This window comes from Oncorhynchus keta, unplaced genomic scaffold (genome assembly GCF_023373465.1).
Source record: "Oncorhynchus keta strain PuntledgeMale-10-30-2019 unplaced genomic scaffold, Oket_V2 Un_scaffold_584_pilon_pilon, whole genome shotgun sequence".
Classification (NCBI taxonomy): Eukaryota; Metazoa; Chordata; class Actinopteri; order Salmoniformes; family Salmonidae; genus Oncorhynchus; species Oncorhynchus keta.
Window position 1 is genome coordinate 1736926 of NW_026290969.1, and position 26904 is coordinate 1763829.

At 41.0% G+C, this 26904-nt stretch overlaps 1 protein-coding gene across 16 annotated transcripts in view; it reads right to left on the minus strand.

The window, feature by feature from the left end:
- The window catches only part of LOC118361415 (serine/threonine-protein kinase WNK2-like), a 119328-nt gene that overhangs the window by 52292 nt on the left and 40132 nt on the right, over positions 1-26904 (minus strand). For all 16 annotated transcript variants that reach the window (XR_004820984.2, XR_004820985.2, XR_004820983.2 and 13 more), the window contains 5 exons: positions 15075-15247; positions 14527-14747; positions 14244-14401; positions 10899-10987; positions 10123-10342 (listed from right to left, as the gene is read on the minus strand). Coding sequence is in view for 13 of the 16 variants with exons in the window: in XM_035741329.2 (XP_035597222.1) it covers positions 10123-10342; positions 10899-10987; positions 14244-14401; positions 14527-14747; positions 15075-15247 (861 nt within the window). In the remaining 3 variants the exon portion in view is untranslated. The remainder of the gene's footprint in view (positions 1-10122; positions 10343-10898; positions 10988-14243; positions 14402-14526; positions 14748-15074; positions 15248-26904) is intronic.

Genomic DNA, 26904 nt, shown 5'->3' on the forward strand with positions numbered 1-26904 from the left:
GGGTTTTGTGTGTAGATTGATGAGGAAAAAATTGATTTAATACATTTTAGAATAAGGCTGTAACGCAACATAATTTGGAAAAAGTTGAGGGTTCTTTCCGTAGGCACCATATCAGAGCCATATCCCTGTAATTCTTAGAGAAGATCTAATGTCAAGTGTTATTGAAGTGTTGTGGTTGCAGGTTCACCCGCCTCATGTAAAGTCTATTATTTTAGTGTATTGCTGTAGGCCACCAAGAAGTAACAGTCAGTATCTAGATATTTGTGTGTGAAATGCCTGACAGTGTGTGTGATGTTAACAAAGAGGATTGGGAAAGGCCCTCTCCTGTTTCAGCATGACAATGCCCCTGTGCACAAAGCGAGAAATGGTCAATGTGATCAATGTGGGAGAACTATATTAACTATATTAACTATATATTATTCGTAGCCGTCCATTTACCACTACAAACCAATGCTGACACTAAGACCGCACTCAATGAGCTGTATAAGGGCATAAGCAAACAAGAAAATGCCCATCCGGAAGCAGCGTTCCTAGTGGTCAGGGTTTTTAATGCAGGCAAACAAATCTGTTTTACCTAATTTCTACCAGCATGTCACATGTGCCACCAAAGAAAAAAAGTAACTCTAGACCACCTTTACTCCACACACAGAGACACATACAAAGCTCTCCCTCACCCTCCATTTGGGAAATCTGACCATAATTCTATCCTCCTGATTCCTGCTTACAAGTAAAAAATAAAGCAGAAAGTACCAGTGACTCGCTCAATATGGTAGTGGTCAGATGATGCGGATGCTACGTAAGCGTGCTGTTTTGCGAGCACAGACTGGAATACGTTCCGTGATTTGTCCTATGGCATTCGTCCTATGGCATACAGGAGTATACCACTTCAGTCACCGGCTTCATCAATAAGTGCATCGACAACGTCGTCCCCACAGTGACCGTGCGTACATATCCCAAACAGAAGCCATGGGATACAGGCAACATCCGCACCGAGCTAAAGGCTAGAGCTGCCGCTTTCAAGGAGCAAGGACACTAATCCAGATGCTTATAAGAAATCCTATGCCCTCAGACGAACCATCAAACAGGCAAAGCGTCAATCCTACTACACCGGCTCTGATGCTCGTCGGATGTGGCAGGGCTTGCAAATTATTACGGACTACAAAGGGAAGCACAGCCACGAGCTGCCCTGTGACGGAAGCCTACCAGACGGAAAAAAGCTAAATGCCTTCTATGCTTGCTTCAAGGCAAATAACACTGAAGCATGCATGAAAGCACTAGCTGTTCCGGACGACTTTGTGATTACGCTTTCCGTAGTCGATGTGAGCAAGACCTTTAAACAGGTCAACATTTACCAGTTGGTCCGCGTATGCTCTGAGTACAAGCCCTGGTAATCCGTCTGGCTACTGATGTGGTTGTCATTTAGGCAGGTTAACTTCGCATTCTTGGGCACAGGGACTATGATCTGCTTGAAACATGTAGGTATTACAGTCAGGGAGAGGTTGAAAATGTCAGTTGGTCCGCGTATGCTCTGAGTACAAGCCCTGGTAATCCGTCTGGCGCCTAAATGACAACCACATCAGTAGCCATGAAGTGCTTTGAAAGGCATCATCATCCCGGAAACCCTAGACCCACTCCATTTCGCATACTGCCCCAACAGATCCACAGATGACTCAATCTCAATCGCACTCCACACTGCCCTTTACCACCTGGACAAAAGGAACACCAATGTGAGAATCCTGTTAACTGACTACAGCTCAGCATTCAACACCATAGTGCCCACAAAGCTCATCACTAAGCTAATGACCCTGGGACTAAACACCTCCCTCTGCAACTGGATCCTGGACTTCCTGAAGGGCCGCCCCCAGGTGGTAAGGGAAGGCAACAACACATCTGCCACGCTGATCCTCAACACCGGGGCCCCTCAGAGGTGTGTGCTCAGTCCTGTACTCCCTGTTCACCCACGACTGCATGGCCAAGCACGACTCCAACACCATCATTAAGTTTGCTGACGACACAACAGTGGTAGGCCTGATCACTGACAATGATGAGACAGCCAATAGGGTGGAGGTCAGAGACCTGGCAGTGTGGTGCCAGGACAACAACCTCTCCCTCAATGTAAGCAAGACAAAGGAAATCATTGTGGACTAAATGAGAAGAAGGGCTGAACTATTATGATCCAAACACACCAAGACAGTCGTGAAGAGGGCACGACAACATCTTTCCCCCTCATGAGACTGAAAAGATTTGGCATGTGTCCCCAGATCTTCAAAAAGTTATACAGCTGCACCATCGAGAGCATCCTGAACGCTTGCATCACTGCCTGATATGGCAACTGCTCGGGATCCGACCATAAGGTGCTACAGACAGTAGTGAGTATGGCCCAATACATCACTGGGGCCAAGCCTTCCTCTGACACTAGACGGTGTCAGAGGAAGGCCCAAAGAATTGTCAAAGATTACAGTCACACAAGTCAGACTATTCTCTCTGCTACCGCACAGCAAATGGTACCGGAGCGCCAAGTCTATGTCCAAAAGGCTCCTTAAACAGCTTCTACCCCCAAGCCATAAGATGGCTGAACAATTAATCAAATGGCCACCCAGACTATTTACATTGACCACCCCCGCTTTGCTTTTACACTGCTGCTACTTGCTGTTTATTATCTATGCATTGTCACTTTACCCCTACCTACATCTACAAATTACCTTGACTAACCTGTATTCCCGCACATAGATTTGGTACCAATACCAAATACCAGATATATATCCAATTTATTGTTATGTAATCTTATTGTGTTACTTTTTATTTTACACTAGTTTATTTAGCAAATATTTTCTTAACTCTTTCTTTACCTGCATTGTTGGTTAGGTAAGCATTTCATGCTAAGATCTACACCTGTATTCAGCACATGTAACAAATAAAATGTTATTTGATAGACAAGAGCATAACACAAAATATTCTGTGGTCTGATGAGACAAAAATGTAACTCTTTGGCCTAAATGCAAAGTGCTATTTCCGGAGAAAACCAGGCACTGCTCATCACCGTCTAACACCATCTCTACCGTGAAGCATGGTGGTGGCAGCATCATGCTATGGGGATGCTTTTCACCACAGCTCCCCATCTAACTTAATTGAGCTTGAGAAAATCTGCAAGGAAGAACAGGAGAAAATCCCCAAATCCAGATGTTCAAAGCTGATACAGACATACCCAAGACAACTCAAAGCTGTAATCGCAGCAAAAGATGCTTCTACAATGTATTGACTCATGGGTATGAATACTTATTTAAATGAGATATTTCCTTTTCAAAACATTTTCAAAAATGGCTAAAAACATACTTTGTCGTTATTGTGTCTGTGGATCATTGAGAAAAAAAGTGTCCGGCTGTAACAACAAAATGTGGAATAAATCAAGGAGTATGAATACTTTCTGAATACCCCACCAGGGGTCTCTACACAGTCCCCAAATCCAAAACAAATCCACAGCAACGCACAGTATTATACAGAGCCATGATGGCATGAAACTCCCTTCCATCTACAATTAATCAAGCAAACAGCAAAATTACCTTACAACTAAAGAGATTAAACATGTCATGGAATAAATGCTGTTTTGTGTGGACCCCAGGAAGAATAGCTGCTGCTTCGGAAAAAGCTAATGGGGATCCGAATAAACCAATAAAGTCACGCACTTTTGACAGCTTGACCCCATTGACAAAAGGAAAGCTTACATACTGAACACACACAAAGCAACAGTAAAGCACACACAAACCCAAGCCTGTCCCACTCCCACAAATAGCCTACAGGGTAAAATAAACATTCAATAATCTATTTACAGCTTAAACACCATACACAAATACACGAGCTCACTAACACAAACAGCCATAAAATGCAGGTCACCTAGACATGATCAGATATCAAGACGTCTGCTAAGGGCTGTTTTGAACACTTAAGACCCAACAGAATAGGGCAAACATACTAAGCTAAGACAGGGCAAAACAAAGACAAAGATAATTCCTTGTCTACAACAAACAACAGAGGGATCTCAAGCGGTGCCACTGCCAACCATACTTTAGTACTCTATAACCCTCTTCGCCAGTGAGCAGATCTCGATTTTCACTTCAGAGGCAGGGTCTCAGCCCAGTGCTCTTCAAACGGGCATAAAACCCATATCTGTTTACAATTAAACAACTTGGACGAAATCTGAAACAAATTGGATTAGAGGTCTGAGAACAATCTGGAGGGGGAAATAGTAGCTGGGTCCATCAGAAAGTGTTAAATAAAACTGCACAAAGCTCCGGAACACTTTATTGTAGATTAAGTACACAGAAATATTTACAGAAATCTTATCTGATGGTGGGCGTTTGTTGGACAAAAAGAAGCATATAGAATTCCTGGAAGTGCAGAGCGTATCCCTGCCAATCTGCAAGAGGGTGCATTCCCTGACGATGAGATTGGAGCACTGTAGGTACACGGTCTGCCTGGACACCACACACAGACCTCTTGCCCTCTACAAGTAGCTACTAGACTAGCCCCCAACATGTTTATATTTGATGAACAATGACAACCCTGAAAAAGGCACTACGTACCGAAATGTTGGTTGCTGTACCAACAAAATGTTTGGGAGCATAACGAGTAATAATAATACTTTTTTAAAGTGTCTTAATAGGGTGTTGTGTCACCACAAGCCGCCAGAACAGCTTTAATGCATAGATTCTTCAAGTGTTTGGAACTGTATTGGAAGGTGACACCATTCTTCCACAAGAAAATTCCATCATTTGGCGTATTGTTGATGGAAAACACTGTCTAAGGCACTGCTCCAGAATCAGGTTAGTTCTGGTGACAGATGGCCAAGGCATACAGTTGAAGTCGGAAGATTAAATACACTGAGGTTGGAGTCATTAAAACTTGTTTTTCAACCACTCCACAAATTTCTTGTTAACAAACTATAGTTTTGGCAAGTCGGTTAGGACATCTACTTTGTGCATGACACAAGACAATTTCTCCAACAATTGTTTACGGACCCATTATTTCACTTGTAATTCACTGTATCACAATTCCAGTGGGTCAGAAGTTTACATACACTAAGTTGACTGTGCCTTTAAACAGCTTGAAAAAGTATGTCATGGCTTTAGAAGCTTCTGATAGGCTAATTGACATCATTTGAGTCAATTGGAGGTGTACCTGTGGATGTATTTCAAGGCCTACCTTCAAACTCAGTGCCTCTTTGCTTGACATCATGGGAAAATCTAAGAAATCAGCCAAGACCTCAGAAAAAAAATGATCGACCTCCACAAGTCTGGGTCATCCTTGGAAGCAATTTCCAAACACCTGAAGGTACCACATTCATCTGTACAAACAATAGTACACAAGTATAAACATCATGGGACCACGCAGCCGTCATACCGCTCAGGAAGGAGACGCATTCTGTCTCCTAGAGATGAACATACTTTGGTGCGTAAAGTACAAATCAATTCCAGAACAACAGCAAAGGACCTTGTGAAGATGCTGGAGGAAACAGGTACAAAAGTATTAATTTTCACAGTAAAAGGAGTCCTACATGGGCATAACCTGAAAGGCCGCTCAGCAAGGAAGAAGCCACTGCTCCAAAACCACCATAAAAAAGCCAGACTACGGTTTGCACCTGCACATGGGGAAATGTCCTCTGGTCTGATGAAACAAAAATAGAATTGTTTGGCCATAATGACCATCATTATGTTTGGAGGAAAAAGGGGGAGGCTTGCAAGCCGAAGAACACCATCCCAACCGTGAAGCACGGGGGTGGCAGCATCATGTTGTGGGGGTGCTTTGCTGCAGGAGGGACTGTTGCACTTCACAAAAGAGATGGCATCATGAGGTAGGAAAATTATGTGATATATTGAAGCAACATCTCAAGACATTAGACAGGAAGTAAAAGCTTGGTCGGAATATGGCCTTCCAAATGGATAATGACCCCAAGCATACTTCCAAAGTCGTAGGTAGAACTGAAAAAGCTTGTGCGAGCAAGGAGGCCTTACAAACCTGACTCAGTTACACCAGCTCTGTCAGGTGGAATGGGCCAAAATTCACCCAAATTATTGTGGGAGCTTGTGGAAGTCTACCCAAAACGTTTGACCCAAGTTAATCTTGGATCTACCCATCCCGGATCCGGGATAATTGTCATCAACTGACACTAAGTAGCATAATAATATATAATATAATAATAATATATGCCATTTAGCAGACGCTTTTATCCAAAGCGACTTACAGTCATGTGTGCATACATTCTACGTATGGGTGGTCCCGGGGATCGAACCCACTACCCTGGCGTTACAAGCGCCATGCTCTACCAACTGAGCTACAGAAGGACCACATAACGCAACGGACAAAAAATCTTACTAGAAAGTATTCATATTCATGAAATCACAAGTGAATATTCAAACATAGCTTAGCCTTTTGTTAATCACCCTGTCATCTCAGATTTTGAAAATAAGCAAGACAAGCATTTGTGTAAGTTTATTGATAGCCTAGCATAGCAATATGCCGAGCTAGCAGCAGGCAATCTGGTCACGAAAATCAGAAAAGCAATCAAATTAAATCGTTTACCTTTGAGCTTCGGGTTGTTTTCACTCACGAGACTCCCAGTTAGATAGCCAATGTTCCTTTTTTCCAAAAATATTATTTTTGTTGGCGAAATAGCTCCGTTTGTTCTTCACGTTTGGCTGAGAAAACGACCAGAAATTGCGGTCACGACAACGCCGAAAAATATTCAAAATTAGTTCCATAATATCGACAGAAACATGGCAAACGTTTTTTATAATCAATCCTCAAAGTGTTTTTCAAATATCTATTCGATAATATATCAACCGGGACAGAGCTTTTTTCAGTAAGACTGGGTGGAAAAATAGATACCTCTGTCTTTTGCGCGAGAAATACACAAAGAGCCATCAGGTGGACACTGACGCAATGTTGTTGTACACACCCATTTTTCAAAATAAAAGCCTGAAACTATGTCTTGTGATACTAGACACATTAAGGAAGCCATAGAAAAGGGAATCTCGTTGATATTCCATTCACTGCTCAATCGGGAAGCTTAGGAAGGGACTCTTATTTAGAAACCGCTGCGTTCCTTATTGGATTTTTCACATTATTTTGCCTGCAATATCAGTTCTGTTATACTCAGACAATATATTTACAGTTTTGGAAACTTTAGAGTGTTTTCTATCCTAAGCTGTCAATTATATGCATATTCTATTTTCTAGTCCTGAAAAATAGCCCGTTTACTTTGGGAACGTTATTTCCCACCCCCCCAAAAATGACCCCTAGATTCAACAGGTTAAACAATTTAAAGGCAATGCTACCAAACACTATGCAAACTTCTGACCCACTGGGAATGTGATGAAAGAAATAAAAGCTGAAAAAATCACTCTCTAGTATTATTCTGACATTTCACATTCTTAAAATAAAGTGGTGATCCTAACTGACCTAATACAGGGAATTTTTACTAGGATTAAATGTCAGGAATTGTGAAGAATTTAAATGTATTTGGCTAAGGTGTATGTAAACTTCCGACTTCAACTGTATATATTGAAGAAAAAAATAAAACGCAGAAAAGGCTAATTTCTCTCATGTTGTGCATGCATTTGTTTACATCCTGTTAGTGAGCATTTCTCCTTTGCAAAGATAATCCATCCATCTGACAGGTGTGGCATATCAAGAAACTGATTAACCAGCATGATCATTACACAGGTGTAGTTCCCCCATCTTATAAATATTGGGTGGGAGATAGGGTTGGGCGATATGGCCAAATTATCATATCATGGTATTTTTCAAAGTTTTGACAGTATTTTATGTTTTTGATTAATAAAAGTTGCACATTTGCTTTATGAGTAGTGTGTGACCCGAGGGTGGAAACATATATGTTCTAAATGATTTCAATTAATATTTCTACATTCTGATTGGTTTATACTGTTCAATTCAACTTCAACCTAAAATAATTTCCATCAATTTCTGCATTTCCTGCACTCATTTGAGATAATTTCCACACTGCCACGAAATGGGCTAAAATACTAGGCCTTATTTTTAACCAAATGTTGCAATTGCGATTTAGATCAAAACCCTTAGGTGAACTTTTGGAATCATGGAAATAGAATGTTTATTATAATTATATTGTTAAAATATAAATAATAGTGGGCACTTTGAATACAGTGTTGTTTGACATGACAACAAATGAAAATGCCATGGACAAGTTATTGTGACAGGGTAGGAACCAAAGTTATGTTCTGTGTTTCCTAGGGGACCTTATAATCTTTGGCTACATTAAACATGCTGATTTAAGCCTCCACCAGTACTGGTATCAAGCTGTATTAGCTAGCTACGTTTGCTCTGACTCGTATTACTTTTATTAGCTAGTTAGCCAACCAGCGAATTAGCTTAACTTGCTAAGAAAACACAAACTAGCTGTTTGCAGATGTAAGAAACACAAATTAATATTGTAATTATAGAACGCTTGTGGATGTATATTAAGATCAAAGTGGAAACAACATCGTTGTCATCAACATTGTTGCATGTGCTGCACTGATCATGCATTGATTACTCCATCTCGTGGTCAAGCAACAACAAATGCGCTCCTTTGAGTGACAGGGGGCGGGGCTAGGTCTGTGTAGAAAGCGGCATGGAGAGAGAGAGAGAGCAGAGAGAGATGACTCAAGTAGCGGAGTAAACTATAAAAATGGATGTTACACACGGCGTATCACATTTAACAAACCAAACATTAAAATGCCGTCATAAAAGGTCAAGTAAAAACCCAAACCGGTCCGTGTATAAATACCAGTATATAGTCAAATACGGTATACCGCCCAGCCCTAGTGGGAAGTTTGCTGTAATCTCAAATGTATTTTTTATTTTTTTTAAGTCATTCAACACACATGGGAAGTCCAAACTGTTTTATGATGATTGGGCTCCATTCCGGTCTTACTTTGTACAGTCCACCACCCTCTGATGGCACTCTCATTAAAACAAAAATACATCTGTATTTGACGCCCCTGTGATTTACTGGTTGGAGGAGCATTTCTGTGTTTTTTGGGGAGGACCTTGAGGTTGGTGAAGTGCCTCTAGACCTTGAGGTTGGGGATGTGCCTCTAGATTCTTATTGAATGTGACTCGTGGATGCCTCCTTCTTGCCCCGTCAAAGCCTAAAATGTGAGCTTGTTTTGCCCTGTTTGTAAAAAATAAGTGTAATTAAAAAATTTAAAAAATGTAAATAGCATTGTAAACTTTCATTTTGGTCAGATGGTCTGTGGCCATGACTGCCTGTGAGTGGTTGCATTTCTCCACCCCTTTCCCTCGTCTGTTTACAGGAACAATGTCAAGGTGACCGCTCTGTTCCTGTATTAACTACAGATTGCCCTTTAACCTTTGTACTTTTCTGCCCAGTGTGTTTAACTTGTCCAAAGTACGGTATCTTTATATTTGAAATACGTTTTTTTCTAGTTGAGCATATATTATTTATATTGTGTTGTCATGTGTGTAAACTGAATAAACAGACTTTTCAAAAAAGAAAATCTGAGACCAAGTTTGAATATGCTGTCCGATTGTTTTTTTTAGCGACCAAAACAATGTACATGTTGCCCAAAGTGTTGAGCAAAGTTGGTGGAATACTATTCAAAATGATTTACAGCTGTAATGGCTGCCAAACGTGCTTCCACCCAAGTATTAACTCTGGGGTGTGAAAAGACGCACAATTACATTTTTCTATAACTTCCTTTCACTTTGAAAATGTGTAGATCAGTAAGAAAACAATCTAATTTGATCCCTTTTTAGATTGTAAAGCAGCTAAATGTGAAGACTGTCCAAGCGGTGTGTAGACTTTCACTAGGCACTGTAGGTTGAAGGTGGTTCAGAATGGTTGTGTATTTACTGGCGTTTACCTTGCCCTCTAAGGGGTTGAGTAGACCTAAACCATGCCTGGAAAATGCAACCCACACCATAACAGAGCCGCCAGAACCAGCATTTACTCAAGTATTTACATTATTCAGGACAAATTCAAACCCCACCTTGGATTGCAATGTCTGTTCAACCAGTCTAATGCTAAACTCCACCCATGTATTCAACCATCAAACTATCCATCCATCCACCCACCATCCATCTTACCATCTCTAGGGCCACGCCCTCCGAGCTCTCTTTTTCCAGTTCAAAGGTAAACTCAATGGCTCCACTCTCCTTGTATTTTCCCTTCAGCTTCTTTGGGTCTTCCACCCACAGCTTCAGGGCGATGGCCGCCTTCTTCCCATCATCCTCCTCAGCCAGCTCCACCCGCACCCCTGTGTCCTCTGCAAAGAAGGCGTGGTTCAGCAGGTCCTTTATGGAGTACCTGGGAGGAATGAAAAATAAAAACAACCCTTTATCACTGTGCTAACATGGCATGGCTCCAACTTGACCTTCTGTCATTTTTTACAGATTTAGCCTAAATTAACTTCAAATTAATCATATCAACTCCAAGTACAGTGACCTAATGCCCTCCACCAAATTCAGTAGTTATGTCATGCAGGAGCTGAAAGACTCTCCTGAGCACCAATGTTCTCAGTGTTCCGGTCTGGACAGTATAAGCCCCTATCTAAGAACACCCTCCATTTACTAGCTGCCAGGACAAGGAACGAGAGAGAACTGTACACAATCACCTCTCAGTATGAAAACCTGCCAAAGAGGCAGTTTTAAGGGTTATTTTCTCCTCTGTATTAAACCCATTATTATTCAAGTTAACAGAGGATGGCCTACAGATCGGGAGGGGAGATTGGAATGTTGTTGAGAGCCCCAAATGTCATTGTGATAGGATGTGGGCAGATGAAGCGAGGTATGGAGGGGTGACGGAGCACCTTGGTGGCCCTATGGCCTCCAAGGTGGACAGAGACGCAGGTACAGTCACTCACCGCTCCTCTTTCTTCTGGCAGATGCACTCGCCAATAATCTCCTTGATTTCAGGATCCACAACCTTGTTGTAGCTGGCAGGCTTCACCCCCTAATAACAGAAAAGGAAGGGAAAAAACAGTTCAGAGGGATGGCCGGAAGCCATGAGTAAGTATGGTGGAGAAAATAAAAAGGGAGACAGAGAGAGAGAGAGATGGCCACATGTATTCACATAGCTTACCAAAAGTTGTCATAATTTTCCAAATGTTTTTTGTTTGCACACCTCATAAATTGTTAGTGTTATGACATTCTGACTTTAGTAGTTTTAATAATACTTATTTTTCACCATAATTTGCAAATACATTCATAAAAAATCCTACAATGTGATTTTCTGGATAATTTTTTTGCATTTTGTCTGTCATAGTTGAAGTGTACCTATGATGAAAATTACAGACCTCTCTCATCTTTTTAAGTGGGAGAACTTGCACAATTGGTGGCTGACTAAAAACTTTTTTGCCCCACTGTATGTAAACTTCTGACCCACTGGAATTGTGATAAGTGAAATAATGGGTCTGTAAACAATTGTTGGAAAAATGTCTTGTGTCATGCACAATGTTGATGTCCTAACCGACGTACCAAAACTATAGTTTGTGGAGTGGTTGAAAAACAAGTTAATGACTCCAACCTAAGTGTATGTAAACTTCCGACTTCAACTATATATGCTTTAGCCAAAGCCAACACCTCTGACTATCCTTACCATACCATGCAGAATATATGCATGTGCTTTAGTGCCAAATCCTCGGATTATCATTGACAATCCTAGTCAGCGGAGTTGGCTAAAGTACAGATCTGGGACCAGGCTAAGATGAGTCATCTTACTTCAGCAGTACCTGCCAAGTTTTAAAAGTGCAAAATCAATACCCTTCATCAAATATATCATGGCTCCTGACACCCCCTGATCTAAAAACAGTTTGCCGCATTCATCACTGTGATGATCTTTTCCTCACTGGCATAGAGTGGAATACAAGATTAGATCTATGAAGAATTGGGGGGTTCTGGACTCCCTGAGCAGTGCCATTTGGCACGTCATGACCATCTTTACTGTCCACTAAACTAGGGAATTATTCAAGTATCAAGAAACATGGGGCTGGCTGGTAACATAACCCCTACCATGGAAAGGTCTGGTATCTCCTACCCTCCACTTTCATTGAGGAGTAGCGTACCATGAAAACCTTACTGATAATTGGAGAGAGAATCGTACTATAAACATTTTACAGATATTCTATTTTATAGTATATTCTACATTAGTTATTTTTTGTTCATTTTTAGTCCCATCCTTCAGCTACACTCAACCCCTCCCATCTGTCTCTGTAGACCATCCAGTTTTTATTTCTTGTCAGCTCGGGGATTCGATCTTGCAACCTTTCGGTTACTAGTCCAACGCTCTAACCACTAGGCTGCCTACCGCCCCACCCAGCAATGCTATTTGCGGAGTTAACTCAAGGTAAATGCTGCAATTCTTTAGCCATTCCTGAACATGTGACCCAAAACAAGCTACTTATGGACAGTACCAAAATGATTCTGGCCTTTAAATCATTAATGCTGAATACCCCTGGTTACTTGAGATCTGTGGCTGCCATTCATAGAAATCACAGTGCTAACATGAATGACTGAAATTGGTCATTTTGTGTCTAGCCTAGTTGTGAGTGTTACCTACAGTGCCTTGCGAAAGTATTCGGCCCCCTTGAACTTTGTGACCTTTTGCCACATTTCAGGCTTCAAACATAAAGATATAAAACTGTATTTTTTTGTGAAGAATCAACAACAAGTGGGACATAATCATGAAGTGGAACGACATTTATTAGATATTTCAAACTTTTTTAACAAATCAAAAACTGAAAAATTGGGCGTGCAAAATTATTCAGCCCCCTTAAGTTAATACTTTGTAGCACCACCTTTTGTTGCGATTACAGCTGTAAGTCGCTTGGGGTATGTCTCTATCAGTTTTGCACATCGAGAGACTGAATTTTTTTCCCCATTCCTCCTTGCAAAACAGCTCGAGCTCAGTGAGGTTGGATGGAGAGCATTTGTGAACAGCAGTTTTCAGTTCTTTCCACAGATTCTCGATTGGATTCAGGTATGGACTTTGACTTGGCCATTCTAACACCTGAATATGTTTATTTTTGAACCATTCCATTGTAGATTTTGCTTTATGTTTTGGATCATTGTCTTGTTGGAAGACAAATCTCCGTCCCAGTCTCAGGTCTTTTGCAGACTCCATCAGGTTTTCTTCCAGAAAATTTGGCTCCATCCATCTTCTCATCAATTTGAACCATCTTCCCTGTCCCTGCTGAAGAAAAGCAGGCCCAAACCATGATGCTGCCACCACCATGTTTGACAGTGGGGATGGTGTGTTCAGGGTGATGAGCTGTGTTGCTTTTACGCCAAACATAACGTTTTGCATTGTTGTCAAAAAGTTCAATTTTGGTTTCATCTGACCAGAGCACCTTCTTCCACATGTTTGGTGTGTCTCCCAGGTGGCTTGTGGCAAACTTTAAATTACACTTTTTATGGATATCTTTAAGAAATGGCTTTCTTCTTGCCACTCTTCCATAAAGGCCAGATTTGTGTAATATATGACTGATTGTTGTCCTATGGACAGAGTCTCCCACCTCAGCTGTAAATCTCTGCAGTTCATCCAGAGTGATCATGGGCCTCTTGGCTGCATCTCTGATCAGTCTTCTCCTTGTATGAGCTGAAAGTTTAGAGGGACGGCCAGGTCTTGGTAGATTTGCAGTGGTCTGATACTCCTTCCATTTCAATATTATCGCTTGCACAGTGCTCCTTGGGATGCTTAAAGCTTGGGAAATCTTTTTGTATCCAAATCCGGCTTTAAACTTCTTCACAACAGTATATCGGACCTGCCTGGTGTGTTCCTTGTTCTTCATGATGCTCTCTGTGCTTTTAACGGACCTCTGAGACTATCACGGTGCAGGTGCATTTATACGGAGACTTGATTACACACAGGTGGATTGTATTTATCATCATTAGTCATTTAGGTCAACATCCTCACTGAACTTCTGGAGAGAGTTTGCTGCACTGAAAGTAAAGGGGCTGAATAATTTTGCACGCCCAATTTTTCAATTTTTGATTTGTTAAAAAAGCTTGAAATATCCAATAAATGTCGTTCCACTTCATGATTGTGTCCCACTTGTTGTTGATTCTTCACAAAAAAATACAGTTTTATATCTTTATATATTTGAAGCCTGAAATGTGTCAAAAGGTCGCAAAATTCAAGGGGGCCGAATACTTTCGCAAGGCACTGTATATACGAGCTAAATTGGTTTACATTTTAAATGTGGACTCACGCTGGTGACTTTGCGGTAGATCTGTGCAGCGTTCTGGCACTCCGAGTACGGGTACTCTGAGGTGGCCATCTCCAACATGCACATCCCAAAGGCATAGACATCCACTGACTCATCATAGTGCTCCTCATACATCTCTGGGGCCATGAACTCTGGGGTGCCTGGGAGGACATGGTCAAAGGTTAGACAGCAGGACATTTTTGGAGTCTGGAGACTGTTGTCCATTTTAAAAAATATATAGATGATACACCAGGTGTTACTGATGCAGTCTGATTGGATCTCCTACCTATGACACTCTTGGCGAAGGAGGCCCTCTTGAGCGTGGCCAACCCCAGGTCTCCTATCTTGACGGAGCCGGTGGGGCCCGTGATGAAGATGTTGTCACACTTCAGGTCTCTGTGGATGATGGGAGTGGCCCTGGTGTGGAGGAAGTGAAGACCCTTCAGGATCTGCCTACACCAGCTCCTCAGAACCTTGGGCTTCATTACCTTGAAGCGCTTCAGATACCTACAGGTGGGAAAAGGACATCAGTATCACCATTCATATATTCAGAGTTTTGGGATTGATAATCCAGTCAAAAATAAAAGGTAATTTAGGGCAAATATTCATGTGCATATCACTCCATTGCCTCTTTTTGCAGTACTACATTGCTTAGTAATCTAAATGATAAATAATACTCCTGCACACATTAACTGGTTTGTTGGGGGGAATGCATGTAAAAAATGGTGTTGCTTTGCATCTATGACTAGATCCCGCATTGCCCAATTATAGCCTCTTCGTTTGACTATCATCATCATCCTCTCCCATCTTCAGCAGGTGTAACAGCACACTCACGTTTTGAGCGTGCCTGAGGTCATGAGCTCCGTTACCAGGACGATGCACTTCTTCCCTTTAAGGGGTGACTCCCAAAAGTCGTAGAAGCGGACGATGTTGGGGTGCTGCAGCCCCTTCAGCATCTCTGCCTCCTCCTTAAACCGCTGACGCTCTACTTTGGTCAGCTTACGGTCCTGAGGGAGAGGACAGAGAAGCTACACTAAATCCAGGGTTGTGGTCAGGAGACAAAAGATTATGAGAGAAAATATTCCTGGTTGGACCTAGATCATTTTCAATGTTATACAGAATTATTTGTGAAACACTCTTTTAAAGCAATGGCTATAGTGGTACAAGGAGAGGAAAACACCTCAGAGATCATGTGAAATGAAGAGATCATTAATATCAGTTTTTTTGAGAGAGACATATAAGCAGAACAAACAGATGGGAGAGAGGGACCGTGTGCAGGAGGCTCTTCCATTGATCTCTGTCTGTGCCTGTTTGTCTCTCCGGTATTAGTGTGTCTGTCAGAGCCATATTCAGCTCATTAATTGGACCATATGTTTGACCCAGCTGGTCACCCTCGAAAGGAACTTGCAATTGAGTAGCCACCAGAGCAATGATTACTTTGGGAAGTGAGGACCAGTACTGTGGAAAATCAGTGGTGCAAGCATGGTTCAGATCACACAGGCACTGTCTGCAAGGCACCATGTGGTCTACTTCAGTAGGAGCAGAGGATCTTTCACATTATGCATGTCAGTGGGTGTCACTAGTAGGGATGTGGCGGTCATTTCATTTTGTGAGCCGGTGACCGTCAGGCAAATAACTGCCAGTATCATGGTAATTGACTGTTAATTAACATAAACCCATTTAGCATCTCCTGGCTTCCACACATAGCCTACAAACCACTGATACAGACGTTTGGAACATCTATTTTTTAAAGTCTAATAAATCCATGTAATATAGCCTCCACCATCACAATAAATCCATGATTTATTTTAGACAGGTCTAAAGAAAGATGATAAAGAAAATGTAGATATATTTCAGAAGAACAGAGTAGCATACTCTGAGCTGTCCTTATGTTAAGCCCTGAATGTAAATGGATCCCATCGCATTTAACTGTACTGATGGGTTGTTGTTCATTTACATAAAAACACTGTGTTATTAAGCAAATGTGGCACTCTGGTTTTGGCACATGCGCTCTAGCAACAGCTCAGATATATCCAATTCGTGAAGTTATTCAGACCCCTTGACATTTTACACATTTTTTTGCGTTACAGACTTATTTTAAATAGAATTTAAAAAAGATTATTCTCAAACTACACACAATACCCCATAATGACAAAGCGAAATCAGATCTTTTGAAATGTTTGCTAATTTATTAAAAATATAAACAGAAATACCTTATTTACATTATTATTCAGACCTTTTGCTATGTGACTCGAAATTGAGCTCAGGTGCATCCTGTTTCCATTGATCATCCTCGAGATGTTTCTACAACTTGATTGGAGTCAACCTGAGGTAAATTCAATTGATTGGACATGATATGGAAAGGCACACACCTGTCTACATTAGGTTCCACAGTTGACAGTGCATGTCAGAGCAAAAACCATGCCATAAGCTCAAATTAAATTGTCCATGAGGCTCCAAGACAGGATTGTGTTGAGGCACAGATCTGGGGAAGGGTACCAAAACATGTCTGCAGCATTAAAGGTCCCCAAGAACACAGTGGCCTCCATCACCCTTAAATGGAAGTTGGGAACCACCAAGACTCTTCCTAGAGCTGGCCGCCCCGCCAAACTGAGCAATCAGGGGAGAAGGGCCTTGGTCAGGGAGATGACCAAGAATCCGATGGTCACTCTGACAGAGCTCCAGAGATCCTCTGTGGAGATGGGAGAACCATCTCTGCAGCAGGCCACCAATCAGGCCTTTATGGTAGAGTGGCCAAATGGAAGCCACTCCTCAGTAAAAGGCATATGAGAGCCCGCTTGGAATTTGCCAAAAGGCACCTAAAGACTCTCAGGCCATGAGAAACAACATTCTCTGGTCTGATGAAGCCAAAATTGAACTCTTTGGCCTGAATGCCAAGCGTCACGTCTGGAAGAAATCTTGCACCATCCCTACGGTGAAGCATGGTTGTGGCAGAATCATGCTGTGGGTATGTTTTTCAGGGACAAGGACTGGGAGACCAGGAAAGATGAACGGAGCAAAGTACAGAGAGATCCTTGATGAAAACCTGCTCCAAAGCGCTCAGGTCCTCAGACTGGGGCGAAGGTTCTCCTTCCAACAGGACAATGACCCTAACCACACAGCCAAAACAACGCAGGAGTGGCTTCGGGACAAGTCTCTGAATGTCCTTGAGTGGCCTAGCCAGAGCCCGTATTTGAACCGGATCAAACATCTCAGATCAAATCAAATGTTATTGGTCAAATACACATGGTTAGCAGATGTTATTGTGAGTGTAGCTAAATGCTTATGCTTCAAGATCCATCAGTGCAGCAGTATCTAACAGGTAATATCAAACAATTCCACAACAAAACCTAATACATACAATCTAGTAACGGAATAGGATAAGAATATATAAATATTAAATATATGGATGAGCAGTGACAGAGCGGCTGAGATGCAATAGTAGTGATGCAACGATATTACATTTTTGGCCGATACCGATATCCAATATTTTCCTTGCCAAAAACACGATACCGATAACCGATAGTTAACATTTTAGTGGCCTTTTAAGCATTCTAGTACAGTTAAATAGTTAACACACACATCTCAGTGCAACAGTCCCTGCTTCGAATCCAGGCTGTATCAAATCCGGTCGGGATTGGGGGTCCCATAGGGCAGCACACAATTGCCGCAGCGTCGTCTGAGCCATCATTGTAAATAACAATTTGTTCTTAACTGACATGCCTAGTTAAATGAAGGTTCTTCATTTGTTCAGGTGTTTCATTCTCAACCAGGATTTCAATGGAACGCCGTTTGGGTCTTGCGAGTCAAAAAAATATATACACGTCAAATAACACTATTTGACGTGTCAAATAAGCTCGTTGACCAATCAGGTCCTGAATATGACTGCACATCACATAATAATTTAATGTGTTTTTACGTATTTGTTACACAGTGTAATCAATATCACTTGTATTTCATGTCACAAAACGATTAATCGATAAGTATGCTATGATGCTGGTACAGTTGTCTCGCGCACCTACAGTGCTGGTCATAAAAAAAACTAGCTAGCTGATGGATGCAAACAATGTTCTTCCCCAAAAACATGGCAAAATGACAAGTTGTTTCAGTTGCTGTAGTTAGCTAGCTAACTATATAGCTAGGTGTCATCATCTAAAATAACCCTAATTTATAAGACAGTTCTTATTTGATTTAATGGTGGTCGGAACCATCTCTGTAAAGCTAGACACAATAAGTTTTAGCCAAGGATTTGCAGTTAGCCTTCAAAATAAAAGTATGGCATAATTCTACTATTTGTATTCACTGCATCACTGTCAATGCCAGACTTTTATTTTGAAGACAAACTGCAAATTCCACTATTGCGCCTAATCCTTATTGTGGCTAGCTTCACAACATAAACCGGTCCGGTCGAGTGTCAATAGCCAGATGAAGCTAGCTGGCTGCTTATAACATTAGCTTTGGGTAACAGGGTTAAGTAGCTGGCTAGCTATTTATTTTCATGACCTGAGGTTCAATTTCAATAGGCAAACAACAAGTGGTAACCTAGCTAATACTTACAAGTATTCCTAAATCATTGCTAAGAATGATGAAAATGCAGTTTCTACTGGTCATTGTTTTCAGGCTGGTTGTATTGGTGCTAGCTAATAAACACATCGTTCGTGGCTGGTGTTTTAAGACTTTTAAGTACAGCTTTGACAGTGCTACTTTTTTGACATCCAAAGACCCAAACGGCATTCCATAGTAAGTATGTCGTGAAGCTAATAGCAGTGATGCTATTACTGTGTAACTCGAGTAGGGCAACATCTGAACAATAGCGCACTTGTGTGTACCGGTGCTCGATCAGTCGGCGAAAGCCAACATCACCCAGGACAAAGAACGGTTGATTGTCAAAGGCAATGAATTCCATTATCTTGGCTTTAATGGATTTCGCCTTTGAGTTGTCTTGCTGAAAAGTTGTTACTCTTTCAAATGACTGCTAGACTTGTTGACTGCTCGATCCACACAGTAGACATTGTGGGTGTGAATTACGCCATGTATCTACGTTATCTACAGTTGAAGTCGGAAGTATAAACACCTGCCTCTAATTGAGAACCAATCTAGGCAACCATAGACCTACATAAACACCTAGATGGAAACAACCCCATAAATCTACAAAACCCCTAGACAGTACAAACACCCTAGATGAGACAAAAACACACATACCACCCTCGTCACACCCTGACCTAACCAAAATATATAAAGAAAACAAAGAATACTCAGGTCAGGGCGTGACAATATTTCAGCTTTTATTTCTTTCATCACATTCCCAGTGGGTCAGAAGTTTACATACACTCAATTAGTATTTGGTAGCATTGCCTTTAAATTGTTTAACTTGGGTCAAATGTTTTGGGTAGTGTTGTGGAATAATCAGAATTTGTTGGTAACATAGGTAAGATGTTTTATATTCATCATATGTTTGTAAGTTACTTCTCATCAAGAATGTTATTTTTGTATAATACTGTGGCAGGGTTGAAGTATCTGTTCTATGTCAAGACTAAGTTGCATGGGCCGCAGAGAGGGGAGAGGTCAAAGTGTCATCATGTGTAAACATATATTTTGCTCCACTGTGTCTGTGTGCCATTTTCCCATCGGGAAAAGGAGGATGGCAGTGTCTGGAATCATTCTATGCTCCCTCTAATGTTGTCCCTATCTTAACCTATAGCAATCATTCTCCTCTCCGTGAGTTTGTCCAGGATTGGTTGTATCTAAATGACAATTTGATATATGCCTGTTGATATGGAGGATTGGTTTATGGTTCTAGGGTTTGAGTAAGGAGACAAAGCTGAACGATTTATTATGTCTATGCTGTCTGACTATGTGTGTTCTTTGCTATTAAAGGATCGCAGTTGCAATGCAGAAGGGGCTCTCAGAGAATTAATTGATAGACACTGAATTGCCTGAGAGTCACAGGGTTGTGATAAAGCTCATATAATTAAAGATGGACTTTGATAACTAACTCTGACTTGTGTGTGGTTTGCGCTCATGATTTGGTAAATAGAGGAAATTTCCACGACAGTAGCCTTCCACAAGCTTCCCACAATAAGTTGGGTGAATTTTGGCCTGTTCCCACTGACAGAGCTGGTGTAACTGAGTCAGGTTTGTAGGCCTCCTTGCTCGCACATGCTTTTTCAGTTCTGCCCACAAATGTATAGGATTGAGTTCAGGGCTTCGTGATGGCCACTCCAATAACTTGACACTGCTGTCCTTAAGCCATTTTGCCACAACTTTGGAAGTATGCTTGGGGTCATTGTCCATTTAGAAGACCCATTTGCGACCAAACTTTAACTTCCTGACTGATGCCTTGAGATGTTGCTTCAATATATCCACAATTTTCCTTCCTCATGATGCTGATGATGCATGATGATATTTTGTGAAGTGCACCCGTCCTTCCTGCAGCAAAGCACCCCCACAACATGATGCTGCCACCCCCGTGCTTCACAGTTGGGATGGTGTTCAAACATAACGATGGTCATTATGGCCAAACAGTTCTATTTTTGTTTCATCAGACCAGAGGACATTTCTACAAAAAGTATGATTTTTGTCCCGATGTACAGTTGCAAACCGTAGTCTGGCTTTTTTATGGCGGTTTTGGAGCAGTGGCTTCTTCCTTGCTGAGCGGCCTTTCAGGTTATGCCCATATAGGACTTGTTTTACTGTGGATATAGAGACCTGTTTTGTACCCGTTTCCTCCAGCATCTTCACAAGGTCCTTTGCTGTTGTTCTGGGATTGATTTGCACATTTCACACCAAAGTATGTTCATCAGAACATGTCTCCTTCCTGAATGATATGACGGCTGCGTGGTTCCATGGTGTTTATACTTGCGTACTATTGTTTGTACAGATGAACGTGTTACCTTCAGGCATTCGGACATTGCTCCCAAGGATGAACCAGACCTGTGGAGGTCTACAATTTGTTTTCTGAGGTTTTGGCTGATTTCTTTTGATTTTTCCATGATGTCAAGCAAAGAGGCACGGGGTTTGAAGGTAGGCCTTGAAATAAATCCACAGGTACACCTCCAATTGACTGAAATTATGTCAATTAGCCTTCTAAAGCCATGACATAATTTTTCAAGCTGTTTAAAAGGCACAGTCAACTTAGTGTATGTAAACTTCTGACCCACTGGAATTGTGATAGTGAATTATAAGTGAAATAATCTGTCTATAAACAATTGTTGGAAAAACGACTTGTGTCATGCACAAAGTAGATGTCCTAACTGACTTGCCAAAACTATAGTTAGTTAACAAGAAATTTTTGGAGTGGTTGAAAAACGAGTTTTAATGACTCCAACCTAAGTGTATGTAAACTTTCGACCAACTGTAGGTACGCACGGTAGCTTTGACATCGGTTTTTAACATCGGTGTTAAACTAGACATCGGGCCGATACCGATGTTCGCATTTTTTGCGAATATCGGCCAATTCCGATATATCGTGCATTCTTAATAGATAGTGTAGGATACAGTGTATACATATGAGATAAGTAATGTGATATATGTAAACATTCTTAAAGTGGCATCTCTGGAGAGACCTGAAAATAGCTGTGCAGCAACACTCCCCATCCAACCTGACAGAGCTTGAGAGGATCTGCAGAGAAGAATGGGAGAAACTCCCCAAATACAGGTGTCGTGAAGTTGGTACCATTAATGTGATGATGATTATTATTATTATTAGGGATTATTATTAGGGATGCATGATATATCGGTGAACATATCGGAATCTGCCGATATTAGCTAAAAAATAGCAACGTCGGTATCGGTCCGATGTCTAGTTTAACGCCTATGTGAAAAACCGATGTCGTAATGAGGCCACATAAATTTTTGCGCTTCACGTGCAACACAACATTCCTAACCTAGCCCACAATGTCTACTGTGTGGATCGAGCAGTCCACAAGTCAAGCAGTCATTTGAAAGAGTAAGAAAATTTCAGCGAGACAACTCAAAGGCAAAAACCATTAAAGCCAAGATAATGGAATTCATTGCCTTTGACAATCAACCATTCTCTGTCGTGGGTGATGTTGGCTTTCACCGACTGGTCGAGCACCGGTACACACTAACGTTACCAAGTGCGCTATTGTTCAGATGTTGTCCTTCCGGAGTTACACAGTAATAGCGTCACTGCTATTAGCTTCACGACATACTATGGAACGCAGTTTGGGTCTTTGCATGTCAAAAAAAGATGCACATCAAATAACACTATTTGACAATAACACTATTTGACGCGTTACAGAACACAGTTCTATTATAGAATGTTGTGTGTTCTGAATTTGCACGTGCCAGCCAAGCGCCACCACTGTCATCAGTAGCAGTGTCAAAGCTGTACAAAAAAAAGTCTGCAAACAAGCAAACACCGGCCACGAACGATGTTTTTACAATACCGCGTTGGTAATAAAGTATTATTTGTTAGACCGCAACTTCTGGGGTAGCTAGCTTTAGTTTGGTACCTAGCTAGCACCAATACAACCAGCCTGAAAACAATGACCAATAGAAACTGCAATAATTTTCACTATTCTTAGCAATGATTTAGGAATCCTAGCTAGGTAGCCACTTGTTGTTCACCTATTGTAATTGAACATCAGTTCATGAAAATAAATAGCTAACCAGCTACTTAACCCTGTTGCCCAAAGCTAACGTTATAAGTAGCCAGCTAGCGTCATCTGGCAAGTGAGGCTCGACCTGACCGGGTTATGTGGATTAGGCAAAATAGTGGAATTTGCGGTTTGCCTTCAAAATAAAAGTGATATAGGTGGTTACAATTGGTGGAATCACGGCATATTTAGACTAGATAATGTTAAACAAGGTTGGAATGTGAAGCAATGAAATGGGGTATCAGTCTACTGTGTGACACCCAAGAGTTTATGCAAATATTAGCGTTGTAGCTCTTTGCGGGACTGTGACCATGTGAAATGACCTCCCCAGTCAGCCTATTGTGTGTACTGACATTCATATTGCACTGTACAGCTTTAACTAAGGATTGGGGATCAACGAAATGGGGTAACAGTCTACTCAAAACCCAATATATTTTTTCCCAACGTCCTCCTCAGAGTTATCTGACTCCAAAACATCCACGCAGTATTGTTTTTCCTCTGGAATAGTGTTCAATCCACATAGGTTGACAATAAATGTGGCTCCATTCACAGTTGTTTCAGAGTCCCGCAATAAGAGCTACGATGCTAATGTTCTCTGGGTGTCACTGAGTAGACTGATACCCCATGTCATTGATCCACAATCCATTGGTATGGCTGTACAGTGAAATAAGTATGCCCCCGATGCAATTCTAAAGTATAAGACATCCAGTGTGAATTCAACAGATTTTTGTCAAATTAACAAATGATTGTCTTTTGGTGATTTTATATAACATTCCAACCTCGTTTAGCTAGTCAATTATGGCACAATTCTACTATTTGTATGCATTTGCATCACTGTCAATTACATACTTTTATTTTGAAGGGTAACCGCAAAGTCCACTATTGTGGCTAATCCTTATTGTGGCTAGCTTCACATAGATGGGTCCGACCACCATTAATCAAATAAGAACTGTCTTATGAATTAGGGTAATTTTAGATGATGACACCTAGCTATATAGTTAACTAGCTAACTATAGCAATTGAAACAGATGTCGTTTTGCTATGTTTTTGGGGAAGAAAATTGCTTGCATCCATGAGCTAGCTAGCTTTTTCTTATGACCAGCACTGTAGGTGCACGAGACAACTTTACCAGCATCATAGCATACGTATCGATGAATCGTTGTGAAATTAAATATGAGTGAGTTATTACACATTGATTACACTATGTAAAAATGTTTATGAACGAGTTGAATTATTATGTGACGTGCAGTCATATTCAGGCCCTGATTGGTCAACAACCTTATTTGACATGTCAAAGTGTTATTTGACGTGTATCTTTTTTTAACTTCTTGACGCTACCCATCCCGTTAGCGGGATCATTTTCGTTAGCATCCGCTGAATAGCATAGCACCACAGTCAAATAATATTACTAAAAAATATTCATATTCATGAAATCACAAGTGCAAAACACAGTTTAGCCTTTGTTAATCCACCTGTCGTCTCAGATTTTGAAATGATGCTTTACAGCGAAAGCAATCCAAGCGTTTGTGTAAGTTTATCGATAGCAAAACATAACATTATGTACACTAAGCATTAAGTAGCTAGGTCACGAAAATCAGAAAAGCAATCAAATTAATCGTTTACCTTTGATGATCCTCGGATGTTTTCACTCACGAGACTCCCAGTTACACAACAAATGTTCCTTTTGTTCCATAAAGATTATTTTTATACCCAAAATACCCTCGTTTGTTTGTCGCGTTAGGTTCAGAAATCCACAGGAAAGAGCGGTCACGACAACGCAAACGTTTATTCCAAATAATATCCATAATGTCCACAGAAACATGTCAAACGTTTTTTATAATCAATCCTCAGGTTGTTTTTAAAATATATATTCAATAATATACCAACTGGGTGTGTAGGTTTTTCCAATAACACCGGGAGAAACAATGGCCGCTTTACTCTGTAGCGCAAAACTCACTCAGAGCCTCCACCTATCCACTTACGCAATGTGATCTTTCACGCTCATAAAAAAACAAAAAAAAAAGCCTGAAACTATGTCTGAAGACTGTTGACACCTTAGGGAAGCAATAGAAAAAATAATCTGCTTGATATCCCTTTAAATGGAGGATAGGCATGCATAGGAACAGAGTGGTTTCAAAATAAGAGGCACTTCCTGATTGGATTTTCCTCAGGTTTTTGCTTGTAATATCAGTTCTGTTATACTCACAGACAATATTTTTACAGTTTTGGAAACGTTAGAGTGTATCCTATCCTAATCTGACAATTATATGCATATTCTAGTTTCTGGGGCTGATAAATAGGCAGTTTCAAATGGGTACGTTTTTTAGCCAAAAACGAAAATACTGCCCCCTACACGCAAAAGGTTAACATGCAAAGACCCAAACGGTGTTCGGTAGAAATCCTGGTTGAGAATGAAACGACTGGGCAAATGGACAATGAAACAGCACAGCAAGTAAGTGAAAGAAATAGGTTTTGATTATGTTTTACTGGTAATGGGGACATGCGTAAATGCCAACAAAATAACTTTTTGGTCAGTGTGTTGTGTGTGTGTGTAACCTTTATTTAACTAGGCAAGTCAGTTAAGAACAAATTCTTATTTTCAATGACTGCCAAACCCGGGTGACGCTGGACCAATTGTGTGCCACACTATGGGACTCTCAAGCACGGCCGGATGTGATACAGCCTGGATTCGAACCAGGGACTGTAGTGATGCCTCTTCCACTGAGATGCAGTGCCTTACACCACTGTGTCCATGTGTGTGTGTTAACTATTTCACTTCACTAGAATGCTTAAAAGGCCGCAAAAATGTTTAAATATCGGTTATCGGTATCATTTGTTTTGTCAAGGAAAATATCGGATATCGTATCGGCAGAGAATGTCATATTGGTGTGTCACTAATTATTTTATCAAGTCAATTAACTGTTTAATTATTAACATGATTCAGTTAATCATGTAACAATTAAGTCATTAGCAATCTTGGGGCACAACTGAAAAGGTTTGTTTAATGAGTTACCGTTTCTCGAATTAAGAATATATTTATAGCTGTAGAGTTATCATCTTAGTCATCCATTAATTATCATTGTTACCTCAATCAGTCTCATTCTGAACATTGTTGACTTCAAATCTGCACAAACCCTAGTCTCCATGATGAATCAGTGATACACAAATTGGCTAAATAATCACACAGATATACATAAACACACACACAGGATAGATTATACATTGGTTACTAACATGTTGCAATGAAAAGAAAAGTCCCTGGTGGACTAACCCGATATGACGGCTTGTTACTTCTCCCGTGGGAGAAGAAGAGAGAGGAATTCAACTAATCGTACATACGGTTGAATAATACGCTCATCGTAAATATGGATATTTAGCACCCTCTTGAGCCCTCGCGTTATCAGCACGAAGTCAAGGCCAGTCAGCATAAATCAACATTCCCGACAATCTGGAGATGGCCCATTCCCACCACCTGGAGATTTGTACAACTGAATGAATTAAGGAACAGACCTTCATTGTTACTAACTCCTGACTACATTATATACAATTGGGAAAGGGAGCAAGAGAGAAAATTCACATGTACAGTACATTATAGCATTTGGACTAGTCAGTTCTGATTGGAATGTATACATAATTAGTCATTTCAACCATAATTTCCTCTATCACAATCCAGCTCGCGCTGTACTTCGGCTGGTCTTTAGTTTTAAACCATTTCTCAGCCGTGTAGCCACCGCTTCCTGCTGTCTGGTCTGGTAGAGATTTTCTTCTTCTCTGTTAAAATTTTCAGAGTTTCTAACCATTTCGTACCTTTCAGCTCACACTGTTGGTCATGCTGGTCTCTTTTTAAATGGCAACCATTTCAACATGTAGCCACAGCTCCACATTTTCTGGTCTAATATAAATATCGTTAGCAGCTCTTTTATGCCCTCGCCTTGAAGGGCGGTTCCATCACATTGCCACGTCTGTGCTCACTTGGGCGAAGTTAGAAGGCTAAAATGACATTTCATCTTCTCACAAATAGTTTCATATTTAATCATAGAAGT